Source organism: Rhagoletis pomonella, unplaced genomic scaffold (assembly GCF_013731165.1).
Source record: "Rhagoletis pomonella isolate Grant_MI unplaced genomic scaffold, Rhpom_1.0 Rhpom_scaffold_00009, whole genome shotgun sequence".
Lineage (NCBI taxonomy): Eukaryota > Metazoa > Arthropoda > Insecta > Diptera > Tephritidae > Rhagoletis > Rhagoletis pomonella.
The window spans coordinates 6,492,666-6,511,296 of record NW_023458563.1 but is presented as its reverse complement, the minus strand read 5'-3'; the positions used below and the strand labels follow the sequence as shown (position 1 = coordinate 6,511,296).

General features: G+C 33.5%; 1 protein-coding gene across 2 annotated transcripts in view; it reads right to left on the bottom strand.

Moving 5' to 3' along the window:
- LOC118745558 (glutamate receptor ionotropic, kainate 2-like) overlaps window positions 1-18,631 on the bottom strand; it is a 637,377-nt gene that overhangs the window by 133,608 nt on the left and 485,138 nt on the right. For both annotated transcript variants that reach the window (XM_036479033.1, XM_036479032.1), the window contains one exon: window positions 1,971-2,168. In XM_036479033.1, the coding sequence (XP_036334926.1) occupies window positions 1,971-2,168 (198 nt within the window). The remainder of the gene's footprint in view (window positions 1-1,970; window positions 2,169-18,631) is intronic.

Genomic DNA, 18,631 nt, shown 5'->3' with positions numbered 1-18,631 from the left:
AAGCACAACGCACACTTTCCCATTGCTGCTTTTTACCTTTTTAATTGGAAGTTATTTTTATTTTATTAGTTTTAAGCACAAATTTTCACACATAAACGACTCACGAGCCAGAAATTCACAGTGTCAATTAGAAAGTAAACAAAACACATTAAATTCGCCTTCATTTTGACGTAATGCTCTCCACGGCGAAAAATCAGCAAAATCAGCTGGCGCCCCAACACCACCTTGTTTAATACACCTTGTTCGAAACGTTCCCATTTTTAATGACCTGGGCACTCCCTGTATATGCCTGATACAATTATTCACAGGTATTGCCTTCCCAGAGAGTTTAACAACCATATAAATCCAAACTTCAGACTTTGTGCAAAACTTATGAAAATTTTGCAAAACTTCACCAAAATGTTTACCTTTTTAATCAGCATCTTTACAAAAATCATGGTATGCCGTTTAATAGTCTATTAAATTTCAGTGTGCATTAGAGGTGCAAAACTATCGATAATCAGACCATCTATAGTATTCGATTTTATTTTAAAAACTATCGATATATCGTCGATAGTATCGTTTATAATTTTCGCTCAATTTTGGTATGAAGATTTCCTTAAAAACATATTCCGAAATGACGTTTGGATGCCCTTGTACACTACTGGTCAATTTTTTTTAATTGTTTAACCGTTAAGTTATTGAATATCTGAAATGAGTTTAAATTGAAAACAATTTATATTTGTGGTTTTAGATATCCTCCATATACATAATGATTTTTATTTACTTTTTATTAAATTGTAAATAGTTGTGAATAGATAATATTGAAAGTTTGGGTATAAGTTAATTTGTATAGCCCAAAATACAATAGCGCAGTGGCAGTGACAGTCGCAGCAATCACAATACGGCGTTGTCAGTGACTGCTTTTTTTGACATTCCCTTTTCTTTGCTTACATTTTTGTTGTTACCTTTTAGACTTCAGTGACATAAATAGAAGTTGGCTGCGTTTCATTTATGTCAAATTCAACATGCGATATTTGCTGCGATGAAGGCAGTGGCAGTGAATTTAGAGTTTGGGCTAAACTGAGCAGTACTGCTAGCTGCCACTGCTGTATTGTGAGTCGCTTCATTGGACACCACACTTTCTAAAAAACAGCTGATTTCGAAAAACTGCCTCTGTCACTGCGTTATTGTATATTGGGCTTATCAGTTTTTTACTTTAGTAAGCGGTATTTCAAAGGATGCGAGGTTTTCCGTCCTTTCCGAAATTTTTCACTACTCTTTTAAAAGAGTAGCAACCAAATTTTTAGTTCAACTTGGATGTTTAAGAAAAATGAAAGGAAACGAAGAACTAAAACTAGAATAAATACTGAATCACATATCTGTCGGACTATCGATAGGACCAAAACCCATCGATAGTAGCGAAAAATAAAAAAACATCGATACTATCGATAGTGCTATTTAAATATATTAAATTTTTATATTTTAAAGAGCTAATTAAAAAGTTAGAAATTTTGTTGAAAGTTTGCTGAATTTTCATAATTTTTGCACGAAGTATGAAACTTGGATTTAAATGGTGTTTTTTAAGTAATCAGCTACACCCTTAAAAAAGGAAGCATTAAATAAACAAAAGAAAATTAGCCTAAACTGGCTAAAATGTCGCGATCCAGTTTATATTTATTTGGGTTCGCAGACATTGGCTTAAATAAAAATGATTGAAATTGGCCCAGTATTTTTTGAGACTTTTCGGATTAGAAAAAAAATGTCTTTCAATTTTATATAACACATCCGATATGAAAATTTTCTCCGAGATAAGCCTAGCAATCTTTAATAGATTTTGGGTCGCTTAATTTAAAAAAATGGAAACTTATGTATTTGAATTTTAAGAAAATAAGGCCTACAGCAAAATCGGCTAAATCTAGGAGGAAAACGGCTAAACTGGCAACACTGGAAGTAAGTATACTTATGTCTATGTATGTATGTACTATTACCCTAAAAAATGTCATGGTTGATCCTCCTTCCAAGGTTCCATACGATATGTCCGTTTGATCTGCTAAATCAGAAGCACTTTCAATTGGCGTTATCATTCGTTCCACTGTCAGGAATGCAGCCAAATTAGCCGTATATGACGAGATGATTATCAGCGTACAAAACCACCAAATGCCACCAACAATTCGAGTAGATGTTGCCTAAAGGAAACGGTTACATATAAAAAAAGTGAGTTATCTCAAAATAATGTATGATGAATAAAAATATTAAGCTCTCATCCATGCTTAAGAAACGTGGGTGCTATAAGGCAAACGCCAGTAAAGCAAAATTTGCTTTACACCATTTTTAAAGGGGTAATAATACCAAAGTCTGAGTTTTTGTCTTAATTCCCAATGCTTATTTATACTACTTTACCGACGAAAGCAAATACATATGTATATATGTTAGAGTATGTAGAATTGTACCTACTCTGCAGACTTCTAAATTTGAACACGCATTCGATACAAGCAGATGGGTTACAATAGCACGATCCTCAATAAAAGCATAACGGTTATATTTCGCTTTGCGATTGGAAATAACACCATAATTTCGATATGGCCTTAAATCCTACTGGAAATGGAAATAAAGCCATTATGGTTTTATTGGCCTTTTGAAAATCTCGATTTAGAAACAATAAAACAATATTTACAACAAAGAAACCAATTAAAATTACACTATTAAAATAAACAAGTATTTTTAAGCAAAAAAGAAAACCGACTTCATCTCTCATATACAAATTTAAGATTACCGTTAATTTCTTCACGATCCAATTACCGGATATAAGCAAACTTAGTATAGGACCACCCTTGAGGTTTCCGATGAAAAAAGAATTATCGAAATCGGTTAACGTGGTCCAAAGTTATGCGGTAAAATTCCCTCAAAAAAATATATATATGTATATATGTATATATTTCGACGAACTGATAACCTTCTCCTTTTTGTGAAGTCGGTTAAAAAAGATATTACATGGTGCACACGTAAAATTTTTTGTCAAAATATACCAGATTTTAGAGTTGTAAAACTATCGATAGTGCCACCATCGATAGTTCCCATGTTTCAGAAAAAAACTAACATTACTCGTTGATAGTTTCCAGCAATACTATCGATAGTGTCAAACACTACCATCGATAGTACTATCGATAGTCAATGTAATGTTAAAAACTGTTCCAAATTAACAGGGACGGCATCGAAAAACAAAAAACAAAAAAATATTGAAAATATAAACACAGGTACGGCCGTTTTCTTAAGTAACTTTTAACTTTAAAATACAACTTATATTTAAATATTGCTTTAACATGTATAGTTCTGTCTAAGTAAAGCATTTTGTTATCGAATTCTATTTATTTACATATATATTACTGAAGCTTAGAATTACAAGTAAAATTATGAGCCTAGTGAAGAAAGCTTCTTCTTATGATCTATAACACTTGGCAACAAAAATGGGAAAAAAATTTGTTGCGGCAAATGTTACAGCTGTTTTTGATTGACTTGTCAGTGCTGATTACGAATCCATGAGCATAAGGTTTCCATCAGCTCCAGATTTTGTGAAAAACGAGGTCAAATTGTCAAAAAATCGGGGTTTTTGGCAATATTTTAGAAGCTTTTGCAAAGAAACAAGAGGCGGTATTAGGCTTAAATTAAAGCTAAAAGTCTCGACTACTATCCCTGAAAATACCATCCCTACACCTTGACCTGATGGTCACTTATAGTCATTTATTGAACAGCAAAACCTGGTTTTGTGCGAAGTTTGAGTACCCACCGCAATTAAACAAAAGGGGATAGAGCCTTTCCCTTGGGCGGAAATCAGGGCTTGAACTTTCGACTATAATCGCTTAAAATACCATCCCTTAATTTTAACCCTAAGGTCACTTATAGTTATTTATTTGACAGCAAAAATGATTTTGGCAAAACTTATTTATTCTTTTCAATACCACAGTATTTATTTCAGTATTTTTATATTGTTCAATAAATGACTTTTAGTGACCATCAGGTCAAGGTGCAGAGATATTAGCCGAGAGTTATAGCTTTAATTTAAGCCCCAGTTAAAGGTTCTATCACCTTTTGTTTGTGTGCTAGACTTTCTAAAATATTGCAAAAACCGCGATTTTTTGACACTTTGACCTCGGTTTTCTCAAAATCTGGAGCAGATGGAAACCTTATGCTTACGGACTCGTAATCAGCATAAAAAAGTCTATCAAAAACAGCTTTATCATTTGCCGCAACAAAATCACTGTTGCCTTGTTTAATTGTTGCGTATTATAAATTTTTAAATATGATATATTTTGTTTAAATTTCGTAATATAAATTTTTGATTTGTTTACAGCCAAGAAACATACAAACGTCAAACACCGATAATAAAAATGCTTTATTTTATTCGTTAATTTTGAGCTCCAGGCCAGTTATTAAATAAAACATAGATTTTGGTAGTTTTACTTATTACATTTATTGATGTCGATATTTCGCCTTCAATCTGAAGGCATCTTCTGGACTGAAAAATACCAAGTGCATACATATTTACGTCAAATTACAAAAAACTTACATCAAGATCGCAACATTACATTATTTCATTATTGAGTTTTTCTACTCGACTAATTCTATGTGCAGAAAAATATTAACAAACAAGCTCAAAGAACACTTAAACATAAACAAGTGAATTTAAGAAAGTCGAAATATAACGTAAATGTAAACAAAAAATATACAAACAACAATACATGAAGTGGTGGACAGTAGGACGGAGAAAATCTGTATGTAGATCAACACGGCATAGCATTGTTATTGTCGGACGAAGTACTGGTGGCGGACCGACGAACAATAACATGAACACATAAACACATGACCACTACGTTATTGGTTTTTGTGCGTGAGAATTAAATTGCGATAGAAATGAGCGCAATTGTCTGTATCAGTTTTAAAATTCATCCTTCTATTATTAGGGGTGTTCATGATGTGTAGCATCTCTAGAGTATAACGTTTATTGTAATTTCTCTCTTCCTTCAAGATTGCTACATTGTCAAAATCGGGATAATGTCCCATATTTTGGCAGTGAGATGTTAAGGCTGTCTTATTGTCCATAGAGTTATTCCTTAATTTTATGTTATTTATGTCTTCAATTTAGATTTGGTTGTCCCCACATATACCATATCGCATACGTGGGACCCGTCACAATCGCATGGTATTCTGTGAGATTTCTCATTTTTAGGAATTTTGTCTTTGGTGTTGGTGTATATTTGTTTTAAAGTATTATCATACGTAAACGCTATGTGAAATTTTTCTCTGTCAAACATTTTAGAATGCTTAATCCTCTCTGATAATCCTGGAACATACGTTGCCGATGTATAAATTTTCTTCTCATTTGATTTATCTTTATTGGACTTGATATAGTAATCGCGGATGAGTTTGTTGATTAAGCCATGAGGAAATTCGTTTTTCTCCAGGATTTCTTTGATAATGCCAATATTTTTCCTGTGGTATATCTTATCACTTATGGTGAGTACTCTTCGGATGAAGTTGGTAGCCGTATTTATAATTGTCCTCCTTTCGTGGTTAGAATTGAAATTTATAATTTCCCTGGTGCTGTAGGTTTCTTATACCAGTCAACTGTTAATGCACTTCCTTTTCTGATTATTAGGGTGTCCAAGTATAGTAGTTGTCCTTCATTTTCTATTTCTATTGTGAATTTGATAGTTTTGTTAAAATTGCTTAAAGTGTTGAGTATCTTGTCTATGTTTTCCGTTTTTACAATCGCAAATAAATCATCAAAATATTTGGTAAGTAGCCGTGGTTTGCTGTTAGAGTCTTTTTCGAATTTATTTAAAAGTTCTTCCATAACTATATCCGCTATGACCGGTGAATCAGGTGAACCCATAGGCATTCCTGACTTCTGCTCATAAATCTTATCATTGTATTTGAAGTAGCAGTTCTAGTAGCGGTTTAATGTAGTATTTTAGTATGGTTAAGAAAAGCTCTCTAGCTCTCCATTTCGAATCTATGATCTCTATTGCTAAGTCTACGGGGATGCTCGGGAATAACGATACGACATCAAAAGACACCAAACTTTCATCGTCATAAATATGGGTATTTCCAATCTTGTTTTTGAACTCGATCGCATCTTTAACGTTATACTTTGAGGACATTGTTATATTTTTGAGTATGCGGACAATATATTTGCATAAGTTGTAAGACGGTGAATTGGCGGACGAACAAATAGGTCTCAGGGGAACTCCTTCTTTATGGATTTTCGGCAATCCGTAAATTCAAGGGGGGGTTGCCGTTTTGCTGCTGGTTCTTTTCCTTTAAATCAATTATTTTGTTAGCATACATCTTCTCCACTATTTCATTATTTTTCCCTTGCAGCTTATTTGTAGGGTCACATTTTAAAACCCTATATGTTGAGATGTCATTTACACTTTTCTGCATCTTCATGTCATATTCTGATTTGTTCATCGCTACAGTTACGTTCCCTTCGTCAGCATTGAGGATCAAAATTTGGTCATGGTTTTTCAGAAACGTCTTAGTAGAGTGAAGGGTATTATGAATAAACTTATCTCTAATTGTATATGTCATCTTATTTATGTAATCTCGTATTAAAGTCGTCAAGTTGTTTCCTTTAATTTCCTGTTTTTCTTTATCTTTAATCGTCTGTATGCAGTTCTCCCCATCTGCTATAATCTTAAATAGCGGAAGCTCTTTATTGGATATAGGTAAGGCGAATTTCGGTCCTAAAGATAGGATCCACTGAATGTAATCTGGAATTTCTGTACTTGTTATATTGCAAAACCATTCTGGGACAGCCCTAATGTTAAGTAATTGTTTTTGTTTCTCTCTTAATTTTTCATACTTGCTAGCTTGTGTTTTCTTAGTAGTTGTAGTGAGGGTATTAATTATTCTTTCCTCACTTTCAAAAAATGCATTATAATCCCGCATCCTTAATTGTTGTTTAATATGTACTTTTATTGAATTCACCTCTTTTCCTTTTTGTCGAAGTAGCTCCTCATGCCTTAATCAACAAAAACATCCGCAATTACTATATCAAGTCCAATAAAGATAAATCAAATGAGAAGAAAATTTATACATCGGCAACATATGTTCCAGGATTATCAGAGAGGATTAAGCACTCTAAAATATTTGACAGAGAAAAATTTCACTCAGCGTTCACGTATGATAATACTTTAAAACAAATATAGCAATGGTGACGGGTCCCACGTATGTGATATGGTATATGTGGGGACAACCAAATCTAAATTGAAGACAAGGATTTCCGCTCATAAATCTAACATAAAATTAAGGAATAACTCTATGGACAATAAGACAGCCTTAACATCTCACTGCCAAAATATGGGACATTATCCCGATTTTGACAATGTAGCAATCTTGCAGGAAGAGAGAAATTACAATAAACGTTATACTCTAGAGATGCTACATATCATGAACACCCCTAATAATAGAAGGATGAATTTTAAAACTGACACAGACAATTGCGCTCATGTCTATCGCAATTTAATTCTCCCGCACAAAAACCAATAACGTAGGTGTCATGTGTTTATGTGTTCATGTTATTGTTCGTCGGTCCGCCACCAGTACTCCGTGCGACAATAACGATGTTATGCCGTGTTGATCTACATACAAATTTTCTTCGTCCTACTGTCCACCACTTCATGTATTGTTGTTTGTATATTTTTTGTTTACATTTACGGTATTTCGACTTGCTTAGATTCACTTGTTTATGTTTAAGTGTTCTTTGAGCTTGTTTGTTAATATTTTTCTGCACATAGAATTAGTCGATTGGAAAAACTCAATCTTGATGTAAGTTTTTTGTAATTTGACGTAAATTTGTATGCATTTGGTGTTTTTCAGTCCTGCAGATGCCTTCAGATTGAAGGCGAAATATCGACATCAATAAATGTATTAAGTAAAACTACCAAAATCTATGTTTTATTTAATAACCGTCCTGGAGCTCAAAATTAACGAATAAATTATAATATAACGCCCAAAATAAAAAAAAACTAATCAGAAATGCTTTACTTCAGACGTAGCCTTATGGTTTGAAGCAACGTTTAAATATAAAGGGAGCTTTTCAATTAAAGGTTGCTTGAGAAAATGGGCATTAAAGGAGGAATTACAATGAAAGTATCACTGATAATAAAAAATTGACAAACTTAAAAAACTGACGCGCAGCTAAATGGAGACATTATAATAAAATCAGCTGTGCTAGAGGTTTTATACTATCGATAGTCAACTAGTACTATCAATAGTTTAACCTTTTTCGAGAAAAACTATCACTACTCATCGATAGGGGCAAAAAAATAAAACTATCGATACTATCGATAGTACCATCGATAGTTTGACACCTCTACCAGATTTTATTAAAAAGTAAAATGACTGTATTAAAACTAATAAAGGTACGTAATATAGAAACAAATTTATAAGAAAAAAATATTTATAACAAAGGACTGACTTTATTGTTTCCTAAGATAATTCCTCCTCCTTATGTTTATATATCAAAAATATCCGACTTCTTAGACATTAAAAAGCAGGTTTAGCAGTGACCTAATGTCATTTTTATACTTACATACATACATATGGACAAATCTCCGGAACCGTGGGATTCAACGCTAAAAAAAACGTTTATTTTTAAATTGAACGCACAAAAATAAATTATACATTAAATGGCCTGAAATCCATTGAAGAAATATTAACTTCTTGTGTGATTCATTTTTGTCAAATGCTTTAAGTGTTATAAGTAGGGCTCGGAATACCATGCACTAATAAATCGAAAATATGCGTATATAATATGCACCCAAAATTCAAAAATATGTGCTACAAGTGAAATATGCAATTAAAAATATTTTCCTACTATTTTATTGCCGGTACTAAAATAAATAACACATATATTTTAACAATAAAATAACGAAAACAATTTACTTCAAAATACAAAGCATATTATGTATAAAATTAGTTTATAATCAAGCAGACAGTTACAATCTTGTGTAAATAGAAACATTGATAGTTTAATAGTGGTTCAGTTTAATGGTTGGTTGATTTAAGTGGATTGTCACTGGTGACTTGGTGACAAGTAATTAGCAAGTTTGCCATTTTGATACCACAACTCGACCAACCTACAGTAATTTGGCGGCTTTAAGGAATTTCAGTACGTCGTACAGAGAGAGTACGTCGTGCACTCTAAAACATTCTGCAGGAATGGCAGACACTCGCAGAGAAGTGTTCGACTGTCTCTTTTGAGCCAAGGCCATCGCAACTGCGGCAGAACCTGTTGAAGGGCAATCCCATCCTTTCGACATGTACCCCAACAGGCCAGTACCCTGTGCACGCTGCAGTAACCCTGCAAAAATCGCGACTACTCCATGCATACGTGTAAAGAGTACTCCCTAAGGACCAAGGAGTACTCCAAAATAAACCACAATTCATATAAAAAATATGGTCCAATTAACATTGCGATGTCCTAGGGCAGGACCATATACTCCATCCCCGCATTACATCAGAGTAGCACAAAACTACTCCAACATAATAACAATGGCATTGTTGCTATATTTTTTCGTTTGTACACGCTTTTGTTCTTCACTTCTCAAATACTTTTTCGAAATTAATATAAACCAAGACAAAAATTAAAAATTATATGTTGCCTCTGACGGTATTCGAACCCGAACATGCTGGGGGCTAAGAACTAACAGCGAGCATCTCTATACGTTCAGCTACAGCCAGACATGCAAATGTGCTTTCAAATGCTCAACTTCAATCACGTTTCGTTAAAACACGAGCAGTGATCGGATAACAAACAATAAGCTAGCGCAGAGACACCAGTTGGTCCGCTACAGCATGACAGAGGAACACTTTTGTAAGTACTCCAATTTACCACAAATAGGCTACATGATCCAACGATTTTTGCAGGGAAGTTTGTAGGTATCTTCTTTGCTAATTCCTAAGAGAGCTTTGGTTTTACGTGGGTCGTAGGACAACCAGAACTGCCGGGTAATCCTGTACGATCCTGTACGGTTCCACCTCTGCTTGGTCTTCAAATGATAAATTTCGGTAATTTTTGCGTGGGACACATTCAGTGCGGTGCCGCACCTTGCTAGTTCGTTCCTATGTGCCGGGACCCATATTAGGGTAATTTTGTATTAGATAAATATATATGCCAGCTCTCTCCTTCAGTACTCCACTAATTGAAATCTAACAGAGGTAGAAGAAAGTGCCTTATCTATGATGAAATTGATGGTAAAATTGTACTTTTTTGGTACATTTTGGAAGCCAAAAGTACATTGGTACTACATTGACATTTTTGATACATTTTTGTCAAGATACGGTACTGCAGCACAATTATGTCGAAATACCACACTCTATTTATTTGGAGTTTTGAATTTTTGTGGTGTTTATTAAAAAACGAAACTCTACTTAAATCAAAAAATAATAATTGCTGTCATAATAGGTCTATTCATAAAATTTTCCAGTAAGTACTAGCAGCCAGAGAATAAAATAATCGTAGCGAGTAAATTTGAGGGAAGACTAAAATATCAGAAAAAGTTATTGAACGCAACACCAGTAAAAAAGTGCAACTTATAACTATTACATTTACATTGAGCCCAAATGCGTCATTTGGGCGAGAAACCTCAAATGCGAGGCCAAATCACGCATTTCTCCATACAAATTCACATTTCCAGAATGACGCATTTCGACGCATTTACACAAAATCACGAAACAAATGCGTTCCAATTGCCGTACTATTTTATTGAACGCACTCAGAAACAAAAGTTCCACAAAAGCTTTGGTTTGTCTTTGACATTTGGAATTTTTCAAACACAAAACAAACACAACGAAATAAATAAATCTTTGAAATTTGTGTGTAAAAATTGTTAATTTATACAAGAGCTTTACACATTTTTAGTTTAATCAAAGAATAATTGCCTTTTTGTGTCCAAAAAGCGTTAACAATATAATAAATGTAGTGTTTGTTTACATACATTTTGTTTTTGTCTTCCCTTTTCATTTGATGAGAAGTCAAAGCAAATGCGGATCAAGCAGTGTAAACACCTTCAAATGACTGATTTCAAATCACGCATTTTGGTCCAATGTAAATGTAATATTACGCCATTCTGACTTTCTGATAGATAAATTTGGTAGGAGCGTTTTTGTATTATCCACACAAAATCATTCAACAGCAAAAATTCTGAGCAGTTTGCAAAATTTGCAAAAGCTTGTAGTCTTCGAAACAGCTGATAACTTTCACAGTTGCAATAGGTGGTTTATTTGGTAATTTATTATCCGCTTGGTGCATTGCCCCTAATTTCTAATTTTTTTAATATTGAATACTTTTGTATAAGAAAAATGTTTCTCACATATAAACTAATTATCTCGGAATGAATAAGTTTTTTTCCAACAAAAATTTTTGATACCATATTATGACGCGTTCAATAATAAAAGAATCTCCTCCAAGCACCCTTCCTTGTTTCACAAAAATTAAGTAGATATAGCTACCAGGGACCAAAAATAACTGTTATCTCAAATTTACAAATTGAAAACGTTGCCTAAATTCTGAAATTTAACGAAAACGTTGTTTCATAACAGTTAATAGATGAGAAGTAGTTATTTCCCAACGTTTATTTTTTACGTTGCTCGATAACGGTTATTGCCCAACGTTTATTTTTTATGTTGGTTGATAACAGTTATTGCCCGATGTTTATTTTTACGTTATCTGATAATAGTTATTTCACTCTCTCACTTTTACTTAATCATCTTTATCTTATTCTCCATCTCCATCTTCATCAATATTCTAATCTTACAACGTAAAAAATTAACGTTGTAAAATAACTCTTATCCAGCAACGTAAAAAAATAAACGTTGGGAAATAACTCTTATCGGCAACGGAAAAAATATTTCTCCTGCATAACAGCTATCAGGCAACGTAAAATGTTAACGTTGGGTATAACTCTTATCGACGAAATAAAAAATATTTCTCATCTAATAACTGTTATGGAGCAACGTTTTTGCTATAAGACTTATAACTGTTATGTCCCTGATAGCTACTAATGTGCCTTTAAAATTATCCCAATTATTTTAACGATATACTGACAAATTCGGTCAGAACCTTTGAGCATTATTATCTATTTTGGTATATTTCTGGGGAAAATATGATTTAAAAATTGTATACGGCACCCATAGTTAACGCTCGGAAATTAGAAAATTAGAGATTAATAGTAAATTAACTAAACTAAACTTTTCTTCCTTTCTTTTGTTTATTCACGAACACAAGTGTGTGGTCAGCAGACTTTTTTACTTGTAAGTTTTCGCAGGTAAAATTTTTTCCAGCAGAAAGTGGCAGATTCCAGTGTCATTTTGCGCTCTCGATTTCCCCCACTCTGCAAGATTTTAGGTACGAGAGCACTGCTATTAACTTGTTTATTTCTATAAAAGGAAATATTTTTGAGAAACTTCCATTTCGTTAAATGGAACGGGTCTTTTTGAAAATTTTTGATACTAATAGCACTTAGATAATAAGTATAACTTGTATGCTTTTGTTGATTACCTTGGTGTTTTTGTGGCCTTTTCAAACAATTTTTTTGCACTTATGTTTTCCACCTTCGACACTCCATGTTTTATATCATGATTTTTATACAGAAAATCTAAAAACATACATATATGTACAGTAATACCCGCTTAAGTACCTCACGAAAAATGTCAGCTTTTTGAGGTACTTAGGCGGGTTGGGTACTTAAGCGAACATAATTATTGATGTAGTTACATCTTTTTGTTAACATACATAAATATGTAAATCCTTGAATAAAACATAGACATTTAATAAAGTATACGTATTTATTTAAGATTTTTCGATTAAAATACAGTTCATTCCCTAACAAATACCATGTAAACTTAAGCTTAAGATTTTATAGAACACTTAAAGAAAAAAATTCATGAAAATTAAAATTTTTTTAAAGATGTGTTTTTTAAGTATACAGTTTATAGCCCATTCAATTTTAGTGTAATAATGTGCAAGTTTCAAGTGGCTAAAAATTACCGTGGATTTTTTATAATTTTTTTGCCGAAGGTGTGTAACGCTGCTACTGAATTTGAAAATACGTAAATACTTTAAGGAATTTTAAAAGAGCACTTAAAAGGGGAAAATTATAGGTAAAATGGTAAATGGGGTACAAAAAAATGAGGTACTTAAGCGGGTTGGGTAAATAAGTGGGGAGGTACTTAAGAGAGAGATTTTCTTCAGATTACATTCAAAAATTCACATTGCCTAAAAATGTTGGTTACTTAAGCGGGTTAGGTACTTAAGAGGGGGGTACTTAAGCGGGTTTCACTGTAACTATGTACGTATGGTCTTTTAAATGTTAGTATTTTCTCGGCTTATTTAGTACACTTTTTTTTGCCATTGGGTATAAAATTAAAAAACTCATTTATCATCCCTGATTCAGATGAATATGTGGGAAAAAATTAAAGGTATTTTTTTTTGTCAAAAGATTTCGCACTAAATTTATATGGTTGCATATCAAATAAAGCAAAAATATGCAAACCCCATATTCATTTTTTGTCAAATATATTCAAATATCCACAATAAATATACAAAAACAGGTATTTTTTGCAAAAAATATATTAATTTTTGAATGTTCCGGAGAATTGCCCATATACACATACATATATACTTTTTCCTCTCAGACATATCCGTCCATTTAACTTGTTCATGTACTGTTTTTGTTGAAACTTTAAATTTTGTAACTTTAACTCTTGAACAGTGAACGAGTGGCATTTTATTATTATTTTTTCCATTCAAAGTACCGTAGATAGCCATAAAGACAAATTCAAAACGGTAAAAAATCATCTGACATTGTGACCATTTCGACAGGGCAAAAGGCCTTTGATGTGGCCATAATGTCAATTTCCCATATGAACTTATGTCACCCGATAAAAATTTGTTCAAATATAAGTGCGCTTTTTTGCTTTATTACTTAATTGTAAAACTTAAAAGTTGATCTTATTGCTCAACCAGAAATGAAATAAAGCAAATTTGTGTTATTTAACTTTCAATTGGGAATTAACACAAATTTGTCGTTTGCCTTATTGACATAAATCCACTTTCGTAAGGGAATTAATATCAATGACATTAGCACAAAAGCCAAAAGTTTAATTTTTAAATAAGATGTAATACCAGGACGTCGGCCGCTGTGGTGTAGTGGCAAGCAGTGCGCGCTTCCACTCCGCAACGCCTGGGTTCAATCCCTGGTCAAAGCAACATCGCAAAAAATATAGAAAAAAGGTTTTTTCTTAACAGCGGTCGTCCCTCGGCAGGCAATGGCAAACCTCCGAGTGTATTTCTGCCATGAAAAACAGCTTCTCATAAAAATACAATCGCCGTTCAGAGTCGGCGTAAAACTGTAGGTCCCTCCGCTTTGTGTGACAACATCAAGCCGCACGCCACAAATCGGAGGAGAAGCTCGGCCAAACACTAACATATGAGTAAGCGCCAATCTATTATATTATATTATAATACCAGGACAAGTAATTTTTAAGCATAAAACAAAACCGACTTCAATTCTCATATAAAAATTTATGATTATCGTTAATTTCTTCATGATCCAATGATCGGATTTAAACCAAATTAGTATGGGACTACCTGTGAGGTAACACCTTTCCTCTAAGAATTATAGAAATCGCTTAACGTGGTCCAAACTTATCCGGAATTGATAACCTTCTTCTTTTTGTGTAGTCGGTTGGTTAAAAACAAAACTGACTTCAATTCTCATATAAAAATTTAAGATTTTCGTTAATTTCTTCATGATCAAATGATCGCGTTTAAACCAAACTAGATGGGACCACCTGTGAGGTTACACCATTCCTGTAAAAAAAGAATTAGGACATCGGTTAACGTAGTCCAAAGTTATGCGGTAAAATACATTAAAAAAAAATTACGAATTGATAAGCTTCTCCTTTTTGTGAAGCAAAAACAAAACCAACTTCAATTCTCATATAAAAATTCAAGATTATCGTTAATTTCCTCATGATCCAATGATCGGATTTAAACTAAATTAGTATGGGACCACCTGTGAGTTAACACCTTTCCTTTATAGAAATCGGTTAACGTGGTCCAAAGCTGCCCATGCCTGGTTTAAATGGAGGGCTGCAGACGAGTCGTCAGCTTCAGTGATGCCAGATTGTGGGTAATTTCCCTATTTGAGGAATATTTTGCATCAAAAATTATTAAAAGGGAAAAAAGGGACATTTCATATAAATAAGGGAATGTCTTTTGACGCAGTTGTTGTTGTTGATCAAAATTCAAGAATATTCGACATTCTTACGTAATTAATCGTTCTGAAGATGTGATGTGGAGTGAAATGGTATATAATTGTTAAAAAGTATAAGGACAATTTCGAAAATTTTCTAACGTTAACCAATTCAAGCGCTGAGTAAGAAAGAATCTTTTCAGTTGTAACTGGTGTTTCATGTAAAAAGCGGAACAAATTATCTGATGAAATGTTAAATAGCACATGAATGTGCTTCAATTTTAAAGTCACCAAAAAATTCTTTTATGCCCTTAGTGAGTGAGCAAAAAAATGAAAGTGAAAAAATGAATGAGTGAAAAAATGCAGAAAAAGGGGTTTTTTCTTAACAGCGGTCGGCCATCGGCAGGCAATGGCAAACCTCCGAGTGTATTCCTGCCATGAAAAACAGCTTCTCATAAAAATACACTCGCCATTCGGAGTCGGCGTAAAACTGTAGGTCCCTCCCCTTTGTGTGACAACATCAAGGGGACCGCCACAAATTGGAGGAAAAGCACATATGTGTAAGCGCCAAACTATTATTATTATTTTATATGAGTTTTACTGAAACATGTATATGTTTAAATTCGTTGGGAATTTTTTGGGATAAATTTTCAAGATGTGGGTAATTGAGGGATTTTTTCCCCATTTTCGTGGGATTTTTAACAGAAAATGTCTGGCATCACTGGTCAGCTTCACGAATTCGTCGAAGTAAGCTAGCTGTAAATCGCTTGGTGAACAGCAGTGTTGGTAGCTAGGCTTGCTATATGAGTGAATTAGTGTGAACAATTCATGCGTAGTCAAGAATTTCCACAAATGAATTCAAATTCTAGCGAGATGCAAGTGAACGTACGTTGTTGTTGTTTTAAGTACATTTCTTGATAAACTTGATGTGGAATTTTTGTAATATTTTCAGTCTTGTACAAAAATTTTAGTGAACGGACGTGTTGTGTGATTACTATTTTTACATATGGGGATACATATCTTGTAAGAATGCTTTAATACTGTTCCACTAATGGATTTTTGTATGTTTGAAACCTTAATACAGTCATATGCATACAGCAGTAGTGCAAGTGTATGGTTAGAGTACGCATACGCTCTGAGAAACCACGCGTGTTAAATGGAAATGAAGGTTAATTTATACTGGCATGTATACACAGCAGCAAGCTCATGCCACCAACAGCGATGTCGTATGCATAAAATTTCTACTGGGACGCTTAGAAAAGGGGAAGAAGAAGAAGTTTGTTTACAATTTTCCGTGTGCGTGCATGAATTTCATTAAAAAAAAAAAAAAACAGATAAAACTATAAAATTTGTGCAAATAATTAAAAACAACTGAAAAACAATTAAAAAATAATCTAGAAGTCTAGAAAAAAGAAGTCTGATGAGGAGATGTGGTGATCTCCGAAATAGTGCTATAACTTCTACCGCTTAGACTTTGTTGCTTTTTCAATTTTTCCTAATAAACAATCGTGGTACAAAGCTCAATAAAAATATTAAAAAATAATAATTTTTCATCAATTGACATTTTTGGGCCTGTTACTTTGACGCTTTGAAGTTGCTTCGTGTGCAGGTCAGGTCAGGCGTAGAGGAGTCGTCGCTGCATAAAAAATTTAATACGCGTCTAAACCAATAGGGCCCGTGTACAGACTGCCTATACGGCGTTTATTTGGATGTCACACTATGATTTTCGAAAACGTAAGATTTTTTATGGACAAATAAAAACGCTGCCAAGTAATTTCGATTTCGCAGCACCTCAAATAAATCAGTTTTGTGAGAAAAAGAATATTTCTCGTGAAAATGTTTGTGTGATAACTTTTTACGACTTTAAGTGCGGCTTAACTCAAAAATAAAGCTGGGAACGTCTTTCTTCGGCTTTTTATAACGAACCACCATAAAAAACCATGACAAATAATTGGTTTGCAGAGCATCAGTCACAGTGATGAATACCGTGAGTTTTGATTTCACAGCATCTAAAATAAATCAGTTTTGTGAGAAAAAGAATATTTCTCCTGAAAATTTTTGTGTGATAACTTGTTACGACTTTAAGTGCGGCTTACATAAAAAAAAGCTGAAAACGTCTTTCTTCGGCTTTTTTATAAAGAAGCATCATAAAAAACCATGACAAATGATTGGTTTGCAGAACGTTAGGCTCAGTGATGAGGGATCGGCATGTGACATACCGGAAGATAGACATCCTCGCACATTGCAAAAAGTCAAATACAAACGATTTTGCATGAGCATTTAGTAGTGAAGAATGTCTGCATTCCTTGGATTCCACACACAATTTCTTCGGTTATCGCGATTTTGTATGAGATTTAGTAGTGAAGAAAACTGAATTTTCAAAAAATATTAAACAAATTTCTTCGCTCATGAGACATTCTTTTTTAAGGTAACACGTATTCGTGGATTTTTTTTCTTCGGAGATATGATCTGTCAAAGTTTGTATTTTTTCGTGATTCTGACTAATCATGTACTTCTTCAAATCGTTATATCTCGGGTTCTACTGATCGCAGAGACTTCATCGTTATCGACGTTACCGACTCTCTGTTGTATGCATGCAGTCGAAGAAGTCGATAACGATGTTTAACCGCAAATTAGTGTTAACCAGACATTGAGTAACCGGCCCTAAGAAATATTATTTTCCAATTTTTAGTCCATTTATAAAAGCGTTGTATATTAAAAAGTTTTATTTTATTTTAATTATTTTCTACTTTTTAATCGGATATGTACAAAATTTTGCAATAGATATTAAAATAGTTCAACTTGCAGTGAAAGAGAACAGGAGACTATGCAAGCAAAATGTTGTTTGCTCACGTTACATTCGTACATACTAGGAATGTTAATCCCGGGATCACGGACTTTTTAAGGTCCCGAAAATCCCGGGATTCTTGGCGAGTAATCCCTAGATTTTCGGGATTTGTAATTTGCACTAATGGCAACAATAGAAACTCCTTTTCTTAGCTATATTTCTATTTTTATTTAATAATTAATATTTTTTTATAAATGTCTAGCTCATTATACATATAACACCGCGCGATAATAAATTTTAAACACAATGTGAGGACCCCGGATCCTGTGGCCCTGGGCCCCACAATAATTCTTTTATATACATATATAATTTGTATTAAATTGTATATTTGGAATTGTAAGAAAAACGCTTTGCATATATGTATGTACACGCACATATTTAATGAAATTTGTTATTTGAGTTATACTAGTTTTACTTACATACACACGTACATATATGTATAGGGCTCATTCCATCTCAAATCACCCAGGCCGGCGGGAAGTGAATTTAAGATAGCGATAAAACTCACAGGGATTGTTCCTTGAACAATTTAAGGAGACAC